Below are 18327 nucleotides of genomic sequence, written 5' to 3'. Positions count from 1 at the left end.
TTGTGGCTTTTTAGTTTTTGAGTTTACTTGTGTGAGCGTTTCTCTCACATCAACCGTTTGGGAGAGACAGATTTCCAACTTATCTGACAAACCTGATCCACAAGCCATGCACCGACCTGCAAACTGTCATTACTCCTGGAAGGATCAGGCACCTGAGGGCAAACTGATAAGGTGCAAATCTCACTTTCTTCCAAAGAAACCAAACAGAATCTCATAATCTGTCATGGAGCCAGATCCTCCGGGGGGGGAGGGGGGGGGGGGGCACAGTGTGAGGGAGAGAGAATCGTTGAAGGGCACAATCATTACGGACCAACCCTCTGCGTGTCGAGTCCTGCCCTGCCCCACTCGCACATCACACTGCGGTGCGCGCGGACCCACGGAGCCTCGCGTCCTGCTCTCTCCTCCGCTGCTGTGAAGCCTCTCTGGATATTTACAAAGTTATACAGGTGCGTGGTGAATGTTCTTTTTGTCATGTTGGTCTGATTCGGTTGGGAGCGGTGGTCGTGAAGTGAGGCTGTGCCGCTCAGAGACGTCACAGCCGTGCCAGGGGCGACTTTTACGCACGATCATGGATAAATGAGATGTTAAACTTCATAGTAACGCATTTACTGAAACATTTCTCGGTTGACTATGATCCATTTATCTGTCTGGTTAAACTTTATAATTCCAAATTACCGGTTTGGAATGCGTAATGCGTATTTACGCAGAGTTACGCATGAATGAGAAGTAAAAAGCTGCGGGTGAATTTCTTGTTTTGAGTCTGAAGTGGCAGGAAAACATTCAACTCAATGGATTAAAGTAAATAATTGATTAAAACTCAGGATCCGATTTTAAACTTTCCTCGTTTTACTCTTAAAGTTTAAACTTTCAGGCTAAAATTTTTCAGCTTTCCATTTTTTTCCTCGTAAAGGAAAAAACGTTATTTCTGGGGAGTCGCCACTTCACTTATCACAGGGTCTCCCCCCCAACCTCATTATTTAAATTGATAAGATCGCAATTATGTGTTAATTACCTCTTTGCTCTCTGGCTGTTAAAGACCGTTGCTGCTTTTATTTAAATTCTCTGTTTCCTGGCGTGTTTGTTTCCTGCCACTCACTTTCTTCTCCTCTGGTTTTACGCAGACTGGCTCTCATCGCCTCCTAGCGCGCAGCCCGGGCATCGAACAGACTGATTTTCTTGTTTAGAAAAAAAGGAGGAGAATTCTCCAACCACAGGAAATCCTATTTTCTAGCTTCAAAAGGAACTTTCCCCCGAAGCAGCAGCTTCGTTTTTTAACTTTCACATCCAGAGAAGGAAGAGATAATGCTCAACCTGAGGACTATATGAGAAACCTTCTGTGGATCTGATTCAAGGAACAAGAAAAGAACGAAGCACTGACTTGTGGGAAATAATAGAGAAACGACAGATATGTCCCACGCTGCCTACGCTGCCGTGGGCCCGTCTGAGATGCCCATGCCGCCGTCCTCTGGAAACCTGCTGAGGATGTTTCGTGAGTACCAGAGCAACTTGGTCATCATAGAGCACTACAACTACACGGGCAAGCTGAATAAGAACAAGTACACGGACGGACTCAAACCGGAGGCCATCGCCTTCCTGCTGGTCTGCCTGCTCATCATTGCGGAGAACGCCGTGGTGCTAATCGCCATCTGGAAGAACAAGAAGTTCCACGTGCCCATGTACTACCTGCTGGGCAACCTGACCCTCTCCGACCTGCTCGCCGGCTTCACCTACATGGTGAACCTCATAGCATCCGGCTCCAACACGCTCAACCTGACCCCGGTGCTGTGGTTCCTGAGGGAGGGGGGGGTGTTCATCATGCTGGCCGCCTCTGTCATCAGCCTGCTGGCCATCGCCATCGAGCGCCACGTGACCATGGTGAGGATGAAGCCGTACCAGGGGGACAAGCAGGGCCGCATGTTCGCCCTGATCGGGGCGAGCTGGGTGTTGTCCGTGTTCCTGGGGGTCCTGCCCGTCCTGGGCTGGAACTGCATGGGACAGCTGGACCAGTGCTCCACGGTCCTGCCGCTCTTCGCCAAAAGCTACATCCTCTTCTGCATCACCATCTTCAGCGCCATCCTCATGTCCATCGTGGTGCTGTACGTCCGCATCTTCCGCATCGTCAAGTCCAACACTCAGCACCTGGCGTCGGTTCCCCAGCGCAAGGGCCTCTACCGCAAGTCCCAGAAGTACATGGCCCTGCTGAAGACGGTCACCATCGTCCTGGGGGTCTTCATCGCCTGCTGGCTGCCCCTCTTCATCTTCCTGCTGCTGGACTTCTGCTGTCCGGCCAAAAGCTGCGAGGTGCTCTTCAAGGCCGACTACTTCCTGGGCATCGCCATGTTCAACTCCCTCCTCAACCCCATCATCTACACGCTGACCAGCAAGGACATGAGGAAGGCCATCATCCGGCTGCTGTGCCGGCCCTGCCTCCTGACGAAGGACGGACACGTGAAGAAGATCGGGATTCCCTTCCTGGAGTGCAGCACCAGTAAAACGGACGCGGCCTCTCACAGGCTGGAGGGGCTGGAGACGACGGTGTCCTCCGGTAACTGTACACCCTCGACCATCAAGGCCATTTACCCCAGGATGAGCAAGACATGACACACGGCTCTGCCCTGAGAGCAGATACTCAGACTGAGAACTGGGGCCACGAACACGAGAAGGGCCGAAGTATTAAGTGTCACTGCGTCACAGTTTCAGTTATTCTCTTTTTGTCTTCACGAGGAAACATAAGCTCGACATTTGGGATAAATGTCCAAATTGGGAGAAAGAACAGTTTCTATGATACGATCATGAAATCATTAATCTCGTGAAAAACTAGTATTAAATTTGTCTCTTTGGACAAAACAGGGCCAGTGTTTGTCAGAGGAAGTTCCATCTGGTAAAATGTCCTTTCACCTCATGAAGTTAGAGACTGTCCCAGCAGGCCGAGCATCTGATAGACGAGGGCCCGAGCCCAGGAGGCAGGAGATCGATCCTTATCTCCGCCCGGCGTGCAGCCAGTAATCACACGTTGTTACAAACACGGAGCGTCCACACCCAAACCCAGCAGCCAGAACCATGTAATTTCTACCATGTGAGTGTTGGTCAGCGCCGGTGCTGGGGAGAGGGCCCCCCCCCCCACCACCACCACCCCTCCTCCTCCACCGCCAACATCACAGGCTCTGTGGGCTGGAGACGCTTCTGCAGACGTCACATGGCGAGCTGGCTCTGGGTGGTTTGCAGCTCTGGAGGTCCCTGAACATATGTAGCGACACATGATGAATGAGTAGGAGCAGTAAAATCTGACAAGTGGAGGTTTGTTGACGCCTTTTTTTCGGTTTTACAAACTTCAATATTGCAGTTTTCGTGCTCCAGCTTGTGGAGGAAAGAGTCTCCGGAGCTTTGTTGTTGGGAGAAACTTCACCTCACCAGTTAATGATGGGATTCAGCTATTTTTATCCACAGAGACGAGAAGGGAGGATGGAAACACTCTCGTCTTTCAGATCAGTGACGGCTGGTTTTCATTGTCTGGACACTTTCCTAATTATCCACCTGTATATATAAATGTAAAGAAATAAAGTATATTTTCACTGAGGTTTTTTTTTAAGTACACATTGTAAATATCTTAAAATTTGTGTGAGCCGCATTTTTGTACTGTAAAAAAAAGAAAGAAAAAAAAACATTTAAGTTATGTCAGTTTTATATGTGCACTGAATAAATATATGTGAATTATGTTGAAATCGAGGTTTGTTGATTATTTCACTTTTCTCACCGGACGAGTTGTAGGAAAATAAATATAAACAGAGCAAACTCACAAGTGTGATTATACTGTGAAGATGAAACCCATCATCTACTCTGCAGTAAAAATCTCTACGTGAATCATATCAAAAACATTAAGTCCTTGATCTCCACACGTTGTAATAAAGTGACCCAATTCTATTTGTTATAATCACTCATTACATTTTGTTAAAGTAACTTATTACATTTTTATTACAAATTATAAGTTTACCATATGTCTCAGTTTTAATAATCTATTTTTTCACTTAAAGCAGTTGAACCACATCATAGTCTGTCAACCCAAGGAAATCTTTTACCATTTTCTATAACTGATAGTCAATGGTTAAACTGGTTTTCCCCTTTTAACAATTTTTTACAAATTAGTTTTGATAAAAGTGAAAAATCAAATGCAGTCCAATGACCCTGTGATAAATTATAAGTATATATTTATGAGGTTATTTTGGACTCTGTATCACAAAAGGCTTGATTCAACACAACTGTAGTGTAGTTGTGGAAAACGCCTAGACATGCACTTAGGAAATAATCTGTCAAATATTCATTTTCTGTGGTACTGTTATCAAATTTGAACTTGGTCTAGTCAAGGCTTCCTGCTAGGGTCCCATTGTGTTTTCAAGCTCATCAGTCCCAGCTAGAGTCAACTGCAGGCAACTGTTTACCCAAAAAGATTCAGGCGGAAATAAAAACCTTCTACTTCACTGTGTGCCAACTGCTATTACTCAATGCCAGTAGCGCTTAGAGTGATTCTGACTGTTTTGGAGGAGAGGTCAGAATGTAACCTTTCAAAAGAGACCAAGATTATACATGTACTCCAAATGGTTCAAGAACAGCATTCAATTTAATTTGGGTATTCCTCAGGCAGGCGTTTTAGGCGGATCTCACCCACTTCTCAAGAGATTAATTAAATACAACACCAGAACTTTCTAATTTTTAAAGCTACAAGTTCCACATTGAGCAGTAAGAGTGAATCTAAAATTAAAATGATGGTAATAGAATATTTAAACATTTAAAGCCTCAGTTATGAAACAACAAAAGCCATAACATGCTTGTTGCTAAATGACAAACCCGGCGCCCCCTTGCAAACCACCTGTTAAACCACTGGATTCGACGCGCTGAGCAGCCGGTGAAGAGGCAGAGACCTCGATGCGTTGTTTATCGTAAGGAAACCACTCGTGGGTGTGTGGTTCTTACATGTTATGGTACGTGTGACTCTGAGCCTCCCCGACTCTCTCATCCTGCCCACCGTGCAGCGGCGTGCTGCACCCCGCGTCTCAAGAGGACGGGCAGGTTTCACTTCTCAGCAGAGGAGGCCTGTGGGCAAGTGATGAGCAGATCAAAAGAAGTGATGTGCGTTGCAGAAACAGTCTGTGGGCATCGTCTAGACTCTAGAGACAAGATGCATCATGGGATCTTTGTCTCTTCACTGATACATCACTTTACATGACAGTTCCCTGCTATCTTGTTAGAACTAGACGTCTGAGATGGAAACGGCTACGCTTTCCATCTATGGTGGAAATGTACTGGTTCAAGGTGGTTCCTAAATACACCAGTGGCAGATTTTCATCCTTCAAGCGTCAACCAGTAATCACTCATATTAGTTTTCAACAGTGAAATGTCTTCAGTCTCTTTTTCCTGTGTGAACTACACTGATGATTCAGAAGCAAAACTAATCGACATCGTGGGAGCAAACTGGTTTCCAGCTAAAAGTAAATATTAAATAAACACAGTTAACAATGAGCATGACTTGTTGGAACCGTATGAACAACACAGGACTGGGTGATAAACAATAACAATAACTGTAGAATAATTGAAACAGAATTTCTATCAATAGCAATATAGCGACAATAAATATCGATATATTGCGATTGCATTGTGAAGGTTGAGGGAGGAGGTTTAACACACAAAAGTTTGTGTGTTAAACCAAACTTTTGGTTTAACACACATAATTGATCGACCTCAGATTTATAGAATGTCTTGTTTATCAAGTGTTTGTTATAAATATGAGTTTAAAACCACAACTTTCTCTCAAGAGCAACAATCACTCTTTAAGTGAAAAAGAATAATAACGCAACACTGATCGTGATACGGACATTTTGATGTCAGCAATATTTGGTAAACAGTTGGAATAATTTTTTGAAAAAAAGAAATCAATAAACTGCCTGGATAAAATAAAACATTTCATGTGGCTGGATAAAAACTATAAATAAATAACCAAAACTAAATGTTATAAATCATAAACAGCTGAACTATAAGTGAGGAGTATTCAGATAAAATATCTGATTAAACATGTCATAATAATAAACTTCTGCCCGCAGCCGAGAGGAAGTAAAGGTCGATGCAAACAAAACAAATACTGTAAATCAATCCATGTGTTTTCTGTTCCTCTTCTACTTTGAGGGTCTCATGGGACTGGAGCCAATCACAGCTCACACGGGTTTTACAGCTCATGTTATTATTTAGACGTCCACATTAATATCATTTAAATCATTAATAACAACACATTAGTACTGGACTGATGTGGATGAACAGAAAATTAAGTTTCTTCAAAAATCATCTGACTAAAGCCCCAACAAACCCGAGCCGAGCTTTCAACAGCTTCCCTCTGTCTGCCCGAGTTTGTGTGGTTGTTAAGAGACACAAATTTGGAACTGGTCTCATCTGAGTGTGTTTTGATCTGAAACCACGTTGGCATTTAAAAATGTTTACATGATGACACCTCAGCACTGAACAGCTCTGCAGCGCCACCTAGTGACCGACCTGCACTCAGCCTGGTCTGAAAAACCACAGAACAGCAGGTTTCAACAAGTTCAAATTAAGACTTTTAAAGACTATACGGTAGAAGCTACAAAACCATTTATCAGAAGGATTTAATCTTTTAAAACAATATACACGTTATAGTGAAGATAAGAATACAACAAACACACAAACACATAAATATACACAATTGGCCCGACTGCACCACCCTCCTCCGTCTACCACTTGGTGCTGACGAAGTCCCACAGCCGGTCGCTCACGTTACTCCGACTCTGCACAGAGGTGTCGATGTTGACGGGGGTTGCCAGATCTGCACCGTAGTGAACTGCAAAGAGGAAACAATCCTTGTGTTAGACACAATACACAAGACACTGTGAATACACACATGAGCACACAAAGTAGAACCATACCTCCTTTTAGTGTGTTGGGTGGAGCGTCGTATTCCCACTTGATCTTGGTTATCAGGTAGTAAACCTGAGCCACATACCTGCAGTGGATGGAATATTAAAAATCAAAATCAAACAATACTCAGAACTTGTGTTGATATCAGGTTAAACACTTGTTACTGGGCTCATAACTCTCTTTAATCTGCTCCGGAGCCGGTAAAGTTTAAGATAAGAGATCAAAACCCGTCAACGGCAGAACTACCGACCAATCAGATCAGTGGAAAACCACAGGATCCTGAGAGGGTCAAACTCACGCTTTTACTGTTTCAGAGTTTCCACAGATCTTCTGACTAACGTAGGGAGAGTTGAACTCATGAAGTAAATAAATATAATAAACAGATTTCACTTCATTTGAATTGATTCTTGACAGGATTCCTCTTGATGCTTTTACTCTCTAATTCTATCACAGCAGCTCAGAATAACACGAGGAGACTGTGTCACTATAAACTGAAATAAAAACTAAAGCCTCGGATGTTTTTTTATTAGAAAAGGATCCAAACTGTTTAATAATCCTCATGATTATGAATAAACAATTCAATGAGATTCATTTCTTCCCTCTTCTCTCTGCCTGACGTTACTTCTATCCCAGTACTCACACTGCTGAGGGGATAACCTCTGTGGTGTCCTCGTCCACTTCACTCTGAAGAGTCTCCAGCTGGTGCTCAGTGCTTCTCACGCTCTCCAGCTCTCCCTTCAGAAACCTGGACGTGGGTTAAGGACTCTCAAACAGAAAACAGCGGAATGCAGCCCGATGGGATTTAGAAAGCCCCCTTAAAGAAACTCTTTACATTCCAAACACACACACAACAAAAACAAAAGGATACTGCAATTCCGAGTCGGTGATCTGGCTCTTGGCGATGCACTGCCTCAGCTGCTCCTCCAGAGTCTGCAGCTCCTGGTCTCTTTGCTGCTTCTCCTCCTCCATGTCCAGCAGCCTCTGACTCACACTCTCCTCGATCTGAGCCTCTTCTGTGGGTGAAGGACGGTGACAGACAGATGAACACACTGCAGCTGACATGAGGGGACACTCTACTGGATACAACAATGACAGTGAAACAGACACAACAGGTCATAAAAATGTCCGATAACTTGCCTTTTAAAATCTGCGTCACGATCTTCTTTGTCGCCAGGTGCTGGTCAAACAGGGCCTGATGTTCGATCTTCAGCCGCTGCAGTCGGTCGGACTGGCTGCTGCTGATGTACTCCAGCAGCGTCTCCCCCATCTCCTCCAGGTCACGGAACTTCTGAGCCTTGGCCATCGTGGGTAGACTGGACGCTAACGGGAGACATGGAAGGGGAGATGTTACATGTTTGTTAAAAATTAGTGCAAAGTGGAGAAGACGGCAGTGAAAGATTTGGAGATTAAACAATGTCATTCGAGTCATTTGGATAATTCATTTTAAATAAGTTTAAGGTCTAGGTTGTGGTTTTAAACTGTGTAACCCTCGCACAATGCCGGAGCATTAAATTAATGTATATTTGTAAATAAGTGGTAGGAGAGTATATTTCAAAGTCATTAAAAACATGGAATTCAGTGTATAAATGCAAAAACAGAAAACTAACACACACTTAAAAGAATAAAAACAGACCTGGTACATACATCACTTGTTCAAATTGTTTTTAAATGAATAGATTTAAAGATTTAGGTCTTTCCACAACTTCATCTTCAAAATAAACAACACATTCACATTCTGCCATATTACTGCTGATGAAAATAATAGTATTACAGTAACTGGTGTAGTTTTATTGCCTAGTCCCGGTGAAATAACACTATTATAACAACATATTCAGGATATTGTTGTTTACTGAACCAGTGAAGTATTCATTTTGCTATTCGTTATTCTAAAATGTACCTTTCTGTGAGTACTTCTGGTTTCTGGTTTGAGTACTTTAATACTAACGCCGCTGAGCTTCAGTTAAATCCACACGGAGCTGAATGATAAAGAAGTTAACGGTGAATTATAATTATTATTATTATTTAATATAGAGCAGTCAGAGAACACGTTAGCATCGCTGAGTTTCTTTACGCTAACGACGATCAGAATAAACGTAACGTGCGGAGTTAACGTGAATTAAAACACATCGCATGTAAGTTACTGTCGCGTGTTTAACTTTCAAACGGACTCTTTTCACCTAAAGACACTAAAACAAGTTTTACACGATAAATAAATCTGTTGTTGACAAACTGAAGAAGAAGAGGACTAGTTACCGAGCAGCTACTTCCGGGATTCAAACGACAGTCCGGTGCGCGCCTCTTTTCTTCTCTCTTCTTCTTTGGTGGATTCCCGTTAGCTTCTGGCGTTACAGCGCCCCCTGCTGTTGTGTACGGAAGGTGATCTGATTCCTATATTCAGTCTTTTCAGGTAATATGATCTATTTTTATGTAACGTGAAGTTTCCTCCGTTTCATCAGGAATTCACTTTTGTTTTTCTCTTCTGCCTCAATTTGTATAACGGACGTCAGGCACATGACACATTCTATAACAGGTCTGGAGATTGTATGATATTTTTGATTTTATTATCAGTTGTACAAGTCTCTCTAAGGATTAATTTATACTAGAATTAAGGTTTATTTGAACTGCTTGCATTTGAAACATTTGGCTAATCATGCAACACATTTCCTGTTGTAATGGTGGCGCAACCAAATAAGTCTAAACTAAGAAAAGTGAATCAAATTAATCAGAGATTGGTTGTAGTGAAGGTATTTGTGTAGTTATCTTTACGTGTGCAATTCGACCCTTAAAATTGTGAATATGGAACCAAAAGGAAAAATCTTGAATTATTGTAAATACAAAACCACTAAATAAAGTGTCAGGCAGAAAACACTCAAAGGAATAAATAATCTAAAGAACAAGGATTCTGTAGGAGCGCTTAACATCAAGTGTTTCAACACAACTCCACTGTAAAACACACAATGTTGGCAAACACTCATTTTATTGCTTTCATCATCAGACTCAGTGTTTTTATCAATACACACCAGTAATCAGTTCTCCTGCATGTTTATTACAGATTCTGAAATCTCAATGTTCACTATATGAAAGCAAGAAGCTGATTCCAGACTTGGTCCCAGAATTTGTAGAAATTGTCTATTGTAACTAGTACAAATTGTTGAAATCTAATGGTCAATATGAAACGAAGTTAACATAAGGTATTTAGCTGTTAAATCATAAAATAAGTGGGCTCATCAGGGGCAGTTATCACTCCTTGTTTTTCTGCTTCTCCATCTTCTCCCTCTCTTTCCGTCGCTGTCGGCCGAGCTGTTTGAAGTACAGTCTCTTGGGGTTCAGACCGTAAGCCTTCAGTCTCTGTCGACTGAACTCGCGGCCGCCGATCGTCAGGCCGCGGCGAGCAGAGAGGAGACGTCCACCCGAGTGCTTCAACTTCTTCTTGGGCCAGTTTGGCTTCTCAGTCCTGTTTTTCACCTCAATGACTTTCTCGGCCGCCTCGACAGCAGCAGGCTGTGGTTCCTCTTCCTGTTCCGTCTCTTTCTTGGGTATCAGGAACTCTTCCTCGTCTTCTTGCTCCTTGCTGTCCTCTCCAAGAGCCTGAGCAGTCGTCTCATCAGTCGAGTCCATGGCTGGGCCGGCGTCACCGTTCTCAGCTGATGTGCTTTGCTTCTCAGTGTTTGGACGAGCTCTCCTGTTCTTCCCCCCCTTGGTTTTAGCCAACTCCTCTTTCCTGTAGATTAAATTCATATCATTATTACAGTAAAGGTGGATTCCTTACTGATCAGTCTACAAATTGTGTTTTACTCACTCAGCATAAACCGAGCTCAGGATTTCTTTCCTCTTCTTCTCATTCAGGGCCTTGATCTTGTAGTTTTTCAAATCACTCACCTCCTCCCGGTCAGTCCTGAAAGAAAAGGATTCACGTGAAGTAAATGACACGAGAACAGAACAAGTGTAGAACCTGTGAGGAAGGCAGCAGTACCTGAACATGCAGGTCTTCTTCAGAGAGCACCACCGGTTCAGCTCCATGTCATTTGCATGTAAAATCTGAAGAAAGAACCACATTTATTCAATAGTACGAATCAATCATTTACATCTTCATGCAACACACTTCTGTATAATCTAAATATTTAGAAACTATTTTTGCCGCTTTATCTCATCAGTGTGTGTCCTGCTCAGAGAGAAGATTAATGAGAGATCATTTCCTGGTCAGAGCTTTCCCCGGAGGGAAGCAATACCAGTTCATCCACCTCATGACTCATCACTGCAGCAATCACCAACATCCAGTCACTACACATTATTATATTTTTTACACTATAACAACCGACTATTCACAAATCCCCAAAACATCACGTCTGGTGTCCACAGAACTCCAGAGCCGCTATGAGCTTGGAAACTCTAGTTTGAAAATTCATGTCTGGAAGCAGCTGAAGAGACGCAGGTCTTTGTGAACTCAGTTTATTTAGGTCCAGTGTCCTCACCTCCTCTGTGGAGAGACCGAAGTCGTTGGCGAGGACTTGTCTGTAGCGAAACCTGCAGGGGAGGTCGTCTATGATGTCTTCATAGTCCAGCTTGTAGTACTCGTCCAGGTACTGCTCGAAGCTCTTCTCCTCTGAAACCCAAACAGTCTTCGGTGAGATAACAACCACAACACAGATTCTACGTGAGGAGACCCGGGACACTCACGAGGATCGAACACAGGCTTGTTCTGGGTGATGGCCTCGGCAAAGTGAGACTTCTTTCTCTTTTTGCCCATCTGCGGTAAATCCTCTTTCTTCATCTTCTTCCTCTCCTTTTTCTTCTTCTTCTTGGAGGCAGGCTGCTGAGTCGGGTCGAAGTCGGCATCCATCTATTGAAATGAAATGAGCAGAGTGAGCGATCCGAGTAGCGCAGGATGAAATGATGCCTTCAGGTAAAATGATAGAAGACTCACAATGAAGTCTTGATCGTCACAGTGTGGCTCAGAGGCATCATGTCCCTCTCCCTCGTAGACGTCCTCTTGTCCCTCTCCGGTCCAAGTGTCCCAGTTCCAGTGCTCTGAACACACAAGCGTCACAGGTCAGCATGACACTCAACTATTACCTGTTCAAACGTTCTAGACTCGAAGCTACAACTAAAACATTTAAACCTCAAGCTCCACCTTGAAGGACAAGGGGTCCTCATTCAGTTTACATTTCAAAGTGGCTGCAACAGGTTTCTTTCCACACAAATAAAACATGCACAACTCAACAACGCTGCACAAACTAGGATGAAGAAAAGCTACCTTCATCGTCTTCATCATCAAACTGAGGCTTTTCATCTTCTTCTCCTCCGTAATATTCATCTCCAAAGAATTTCTGAAAGGAAAAGGAGGAAGGTTTAAAGTTGTTCTCTTGATGAAGGGCAGTGGGAGCAGAGTGGTTACTGGGAGCAGGCTGGTTACTGGGAGCAGTGGGTTTTAAACACTGAAGCTCTGAGTCACATGCTCTCAGTCCAATTAGCCAAACACAAAACACCTGTGTAAGCTGAGTACTGAGTAGCACACACCTGGGTTTAATTACTCCCATGATGCATCTGTGCCCACTCGGGGGGGGGTCAGCTGAGCCAAGGATCAGCCCACAGACATTTTAAATGGACGCCAATGTTAACCAGATTAATAAAGTTCTATGGATAAGACACGGTCAAGTAAACAGCACTTTTATATACCGTAAACCTGAAATAGGTCAGAATCAGCATCAAGTGGAGAATTCTGACCTTAGTTGCTTCATGTAGATGATTTGAATGTGTTAAAAACACACTGTCACGTCTAATTAGTCACTAAATACACTGGTGAGCTGGGGAAGGACCTCAGGTTGTAAAGCTGGATGTTTGTGTCCACCCACCTGCATGAGCTGGTCGTGCTGCTCTGGGTTGAAGTCTCCCTCCAGGTCCACCTGACTGAAGGCCAGCTGCTCGTTGCCCGTCAGCTCCTTCAGCTTGTTCAGCTTCTCCACTATCTCGTTGCGCTTCAAGTTCTTCAGCTGCTTCAGCTGCTCCTGCTTCTGCTCTTTTTCCTGAGAGGGTTGAGAGACAGAGGTTCACGAGCGTCCGAGGGCAGATTATTATTTACTGCTAAGGAGCAGAGAGAGCAAAGGTCAATATTTAGAGATCAAGAGCTTGATTGGATGAGACACCTTGTCCTTTCGTTCTTTCACTTCATCCCTTTTGCGTTTCCTGCGCTCGTCCTTGGAGCGCACGGAGGTGGCGATGGTTCGGGGGTAGGTCTTGATCTGCGTGGCGTCAGGCTCTTCGAAGCGGAAGTTGTAGTTTTTCTCAAAGTCCTCCTGCCGCTGCAAGAAGGATTCCCCCTCCTCTTCAGAATCGCTCACATCATCCTGGACCAGCTCGTCGTAAGTTGGGATCCTGAACGCATCAGGAGAATTTAAAACATACAACTTCCGTTCACGGCCCAAGAACTCAAACCTAACCTCCAGACGGAGACGTACCGGTCCTCGTCGTCCCCTTCCTTGTAGCCCTTGTTCAGGACGTAGTCTCTCAGGAAGCACTCCTTCTCATCCAGCTCCGGGTCGTTCCAGTAGTCCCTCAGGTATTTCTGTCCCAACACAAACCAGCGATTCAATGTTTACATGTTCCAACAGGATTTCTTTCACTCTCTCTCTTTCAGGTCTAAACGCAGACACTCACCATGTCCTTCACCTCCTCTGGACCGTCCAGCTCACCCTGACCTTTCATCCAATCCAAGTAGTCCGCCTCTTCTTTATCCTGCCAACAGATACGAACAAGTTCAACCTGAGCTCTGATGCTTTTGTGTTATTTCAAGAGGAGCAGCAGGTTCCAGCGTCTGACCTTCTCCTCCTGTGATTTGATCCTCCTCGTCAGCAGCTGGGCTCCTTCGTCCTCCTCCATGGCCTCTTCCTCCTCGTCACTGTCCTGGATGAACTTCCGGAAGCTGACGAGAGGTTTAGGTTTCTGTGAATTGCCTGTGAGTGATACTGCAGCACAGTTTCTAGATGGGTTGAGTCTCACCTTTCCTTCAGCTGCTTCTGCTCTTGGATGTAGCTCGGGGAGGCAGCTCTCTGTCGAGGAAGAAACACGTTTAAAAAATGTGACACACACGAGGATCAGGAGGCAGCAGAATGAACGTATAGGTTTCACTACCTCTCTTCTCATGGCGGCCTCTTCGTCATCGCTGTCGTCCTCATCATCATATTTTCTGCAAAACAATACGATTTAAGCTTTTGTTACTCAACTAATCAAACTCTTGTTTTTAAAGTTTCCAAGTCTCCTGAACACAGATCAGACAGATTTCCTACGATTTAAAAAGTTGCTTTAACTCCTGAAGATCGGAGCTAGAATTTGTCACTCTGAGGATTTGAGCCCAGTTGGGACAGACATCACAATCTGAGAGACTTGATGAATCAGACCCAGTCGCCTGGTTGAGGTCCGGACGCTCACCCTTCTCTTTCCAGTATGACTTTACGCTCATAGTCCTTCAGGTACATGGGCTTCGCTGCTTTCTGTGAAGTCGAGGGCTTCTCCTCAGTGGTGGACGCTCCTGAAAAACCAAAAGATAGTCTCATCATCTCTTTACTGAGAACTCTGAATGTGAAGGCAACACCCCGGATGGTCAGTCACCTTCTGAGTAGAACTTGGCATCTTTCTCGTAGATCTTTGGATCTTTCTTCTTCAGCAGCGACAACGTTCTGTAAAAGTCTCTTTCGACTGCAGGGTCCAGCTCCTGAGAGAGGGGGGGGGGGAGAAAACAGTCATAAAACCTCAGTGAGAAAGTTTATCTACTAACAGAGAGGGAGGAAGAATGGACACCGACCACTTCACTGTCATCGGAGCTGGACTCAGACGACTCCGAGTCGCTGTCATCTGCTCGGTCTCCGTATCGATCCTTCACTGCAAAACAACACAGGGCAGAAAGATGCATTTGTTTTTCCTTTTACCTTATTTACTTAAATTTGGACTTTTAATTCCACATACTTGAAAAACAACCCTTAAAAATAAACAATCTGTTAAATAAATAACTAACACAGCTGTGATCTTCTGCTAGATACTGTTAATAATACATGTTTGAGTAAAGAATAAATAATCACATTCAAAGACTTGTTTTGCGCTTATAGAAAGGTATGACAATTAGACTACACTGTTAAAGACAATAACATTGTTTCCTATGTGTACAAGCTTATGTTTAATATCCTTTATATATACATATACGTAGCTTAACAGGAATCTACAGGGATTATGATATAAAATAAGATAATCCTTTACTGGTCCCAAAGTGGGGAGATTTGACTTGATTGATTTAGAAATGCGATATGACTGCAAGGGGACATACAAATGTAAAAAGAACATAAATAATATACAAAAATGTGGACTAAAAATCCCAGTTTAACACCATGACTGATGGGAGAACAGAACTTTTTAATATATTTGAATGTGTTTGGTCTAATGATGGATTTGTTTACTAAAGTCTGTTTGTTATTGTTTCTTTAACTTTAGTTTAACGATACTTTCATTAAATCCCAGCTACGACCTCCGCCTTGTTTACATTCACCCCATCATTTTGCTCCTGTTTGTTAACGTGCTCATTTCCTGTTTATTAACAGACACACAAGAGATAAACAACCAAGCTAGCGTCGCTCCCCCTCCCACGTTGCTCTGTTAGCTCCTCGGTTAGCATCGACACACTTACGCCGCTGGAGTTCTTCTCTCTGTCGGTATTTGTCGTAGTTCTGCGCAAACCGCGGGTTGATCTTCAGCTCCGGCTTCCCCGACATGTTCGAATCCCGGGAGGAGAGAGAGACCCACGTGAAGCTGAGACACGACGAGCTAACGACGAGGAGCCATGTCAGCTGCAGGAACACACGTGGGACGGGGAGACCACGTGGCTTCCGGTGCAACAGGCAGATGGGTTTACACACGCTGACCTATAGAGGGCGCGCTCGGGACAGTTTCACCTCCTTTAGAGAAATAATTTAAATTCTAGGAAATGTTGTGTAATTTTATTTCTTGTGAAAAATGCTTTAAACATTTTCTTTTTATAAGTAATAACAGAACACTAAGATATTATGTATCATCCTCAAATCAGGTTGTGCCGATAATAAAGATTTACAAAAACAATATACATACATATATATTAAAATATAATATAAACAATGTGATGTAGAGGAGAATAAGTTTTTAGAATATTAAAGCTCCACATCCTAAGATCCGAGGTGTTTGTCTGTAGTCTTCTATAAACATTCAGATGTTGCTTTTAAAGTCTTTATAAATCATCACCTGTGTTTACTTCAGCTTTACATTTAAGATATTTCATTAAAATGACTTAAATATCTTTCATTCAATGACTCAGTCAATATTAGTCTAATTCTGACTCTGAGTGACAGTAGCGTCTGTGTCAGTGGGTTTGTCAGTGAACCACCTCCGCCAGTAAACAACAGCTTCAACTAAAGCTGAGTCAGTGATCAATACAGCGGGGGGGGGGGGGGGGGGGGGGGTATTTTCAGAATCATGACCAGTGATGAGGGGGGATATTTACTGAACATGAGAGGACTCTATGAAACAAAACATTATGTGTCCTGACCCCCGACCTGTTCTGGGACGTCAGCGAGGAGAAGCAGACGTATGACACTGGATGTTGATCACAGACAGACAAACTCACACAAGTGGCACGTAATGAAAAACAATAAAGTACACACTGTTGTCCCATATCGGTTGTACTGTGTATTTGCTTTGCGTTGAGCATCATGTAGGTAAATCAGCAAATCGTAATATTTGAGATTCTAAAACCAACAAAAACCTACAGAAGTGGTTAAAATAATTGTAAATATAGATGAATCACCTAATTAATTGATCTTAGGTGCTCATCAGGAATATTACAATAACAACAACAACAATAAAAATGTTTTATTTGTACAGTACGTTTCTATGAACAAAGACCCATTGGATTAAAAGAAAGCCACACAAAAGCTCTTTTGATAAATCTGTCTTTCTCTCTGGATGCAGATGATATATTCTTCGTGCTTTGATCCTTTCCCACATATTTCTTATTGTGTTACATGTTTTGTTTGTGTGGGAGAAACCAAATGGAATCCAGTTAAAAACCAGTTGAACATCATGATTTTCAGTTTCCTGTCTCTCATGATACAACAAATGAATCATATTCTCCCTGAACAAGTTGGATTAAAAACGATTAGAGGAACCAGCCACTGTCTGAGGAGTGTCTCTCTCTCTCTCTCTCTCTCTCTCTCTCTCCTGCAAAACATGGCCTGAGCAAAGGTCAGAGATTGTCCAGGGACGGAGCCTCCAGCTGGGTCTATTTGTTTATGTAGACGAGCGCTAATGTTGTATTTCCACCCACTCAGCGATCGTGTCTCAATATCTGGTGATTCGCTGGAACCGGTACAGAAATGTGGTCCGGTGGTGTGATGTCCATAAGTGGAAAACAGGGAATGAACTAAAAGAGGATTTTAATGTTTCTTCCAAACCAAAATGTAAATGTGATCACATAGAAAAAACAACTTGTTCGGCTGTTTATAATAAACCTGAGATAGAAGCTGAACTAAAGATGAAAAGCGGACATTAAGGCCTTTGTACAAACAGAAACATGTAGAAGTAGAGAAAGCCTCGGTGACCTCAGATGTATTTATTATGATCCAGCTGGACACGCTTGACCTCTTGTGTTCAAATGAATGATTGCTGATGTCAAAAGATTCAGATTTATCCTTTCTTCGAAAACCAGACGTTTTCTGTCGGACGTGCAAACAAAAGCAAACGGTATCAAAGACGAGGGAGTCCGAGTTATTGATCTGACTCAGGATCTGAGGATGAATGTATCTGTGTTAATGTTTGTCTACAGTTTATGTTTTCCCTGGAGAGTCTAGTCTGAAAGTCAGCATCAACTGGTTGGTCTCTTATCTGCATGTTGTGCACTATCAGCTCACAACTTCCACTCCTCCTGAAAACCTTGAGCTGTGCACGTGGACCGGTCTAGAGATGCAGATGTTTGGGGGGTCACACAGATGTTTGTTTCCAGACATTCTCTTCTCTGGTAGTTGTCAGGTCGTCCTAAAGCTCAAATCCAATAGATGCATCACCAACGCATCATGGTGATGTCCACAAACTGCTCGCCCTGCTTGAGCAAACACAACTCAGATCAATAAACTGTACAGATGGTTCGACAAAGATCTTGTGAAGTGCAAAATGACCAGATTATAAATGTCTCCAGACTGTGTTCAGACGTTCTATCTTTCATGTCATCATAACTTTTTATTTCATCAGGAAACAGATGAAACTATATTGCAGAGACTTTCCCCACAAATAGTTGTGTAACTTTGCCGACATGTGCTCTCACAGCGCTGGAGGATTCCAAGAAACCGTGGCTCTGTGCTTCTCTGTGACGTCTGGACTTTCCAG

The 18327-nt window shown here is 43.3% G+C and overlaps 3 protein-coding genes and 1 non-coding gene across 5 annotated transcripts; 1 reads left to right on the top strand and 3 right to left on the bottom strand.

Moving 5' to 3' along the window:
• Positions 1-312: 312 nt before the first annotated feature.
• s1pr5a (sphingosine-1-phosphate receptor 5a) lies at positions 313-3716 on the top strand. Its single transcript, XM_062408821.1, has 2 exons — positions 313-446; positions 1122-3716. The coding sequence occupies exon 2, from the start codon at positions 1408-1410 to the stop codon at positions 2599-2601; it is 1194 nt and encodes a 397-aa protein (XP_062264805.1). The 5' UTR covers positions 313-446; positions 1122-1407; the 3' UTR covers positions 2602-3716.
• A 2910-nt stretch (positions 3717-6626) lies between these two features.
• spc24 (SPC24 component of NDC80 kinetochore complex) lies at positions 6627-9283 on the bottom strand. 2 transcript variants are annotated; one of them, XM_062407217.1, is made up of 6 exons: positions 9187-9283; positions 8071-8253; positions 7802-7946; positions 7574-7678; positions 6942-7018; positions 6627-6856 (listed from the first exon to the last, which is right to left on the bottom strand). In XM_062407217.1, exons 2-6 carry the CDS (start codon positions 8234-8236, stop codon positions 6750-6752), a joined length of 600 nt encoding a protein of 199 aa, XP_062263201.1. In that variant the 5' UTR covers positions 8237-8253; positions 9187-9283; the 3' UTR covers positions 6627-6749. The 2 variants fall into 2 exon arrangements, with proteins under 2 accessions (XP_062263201.1, XP_062263200.1); XM_062407216.1 differs by lacking the exon at positions 9187-9283 and adding an exon at positions 8831-8910.
• A 608-nt stretch (positions 9284-9891) lies between these two features.
• Positions 9892-15798, bottom strand: kri1 (KRI1 homolog). The gene is made up of 18 exons (XM_062408453.1): positions 15605-15798; positions 14732-14808; positions 14539-14641; positions 14359-14458; positions 14062-14116; positions 13930-13979; positions 13750-13852; positions 13588-13665; positions 13389-13495; positions 13077-13305; positions 12786-12956; positions 12188-12260; positions 11858-11961; positions 11611-11773; positions 11406-11536; positions 10907-10971; positions 10733-10828; positions 9892-10654 (listed from the first exon to the last, which is right to left on the bottom strand). Exons 1-18 carry the CDS (start codon positions 15687-15689, stop codon positions 10174-10176), a joined length of 2271 nt encoding a protein of 756 aa, XP_062264437.1. The 5' UTR covers positions 15690-15798; the 3' UTR covers positions 9892-10173.
• On the bottom strand, positions 11096-11194 carry LOC133971652 (Z30 small nucleolar RNA). Its single transcript, XR_009924402.1, has one exon. It is a non-coding gene; the product is annotated as a Z30 small nucleolar RNA (small nucleolar RNA).
• Positions 15799-18327: the final 2529 nt, after the last annotated feature.

Source organism: Platichthys flesus, chromosome 16 (genome assembly GCF_949316205.1).
Source record: "Platichthys flesus chromosome 16, fPlaFle2.1, whole genome shotgun sequence".
Classification (NCBI taxonomy): domain Eukaryota; kingdom Metazoa; phylum Chordata; class Actinopteri; order Pleuronectiformes; family Pleuronectidae; genus Platichthys; species Platichthys flesus.
Note: the sequence above shows the minus strand (reverse complement) of the source record. Positions and strands in the feature narration are given on the sequence as shown.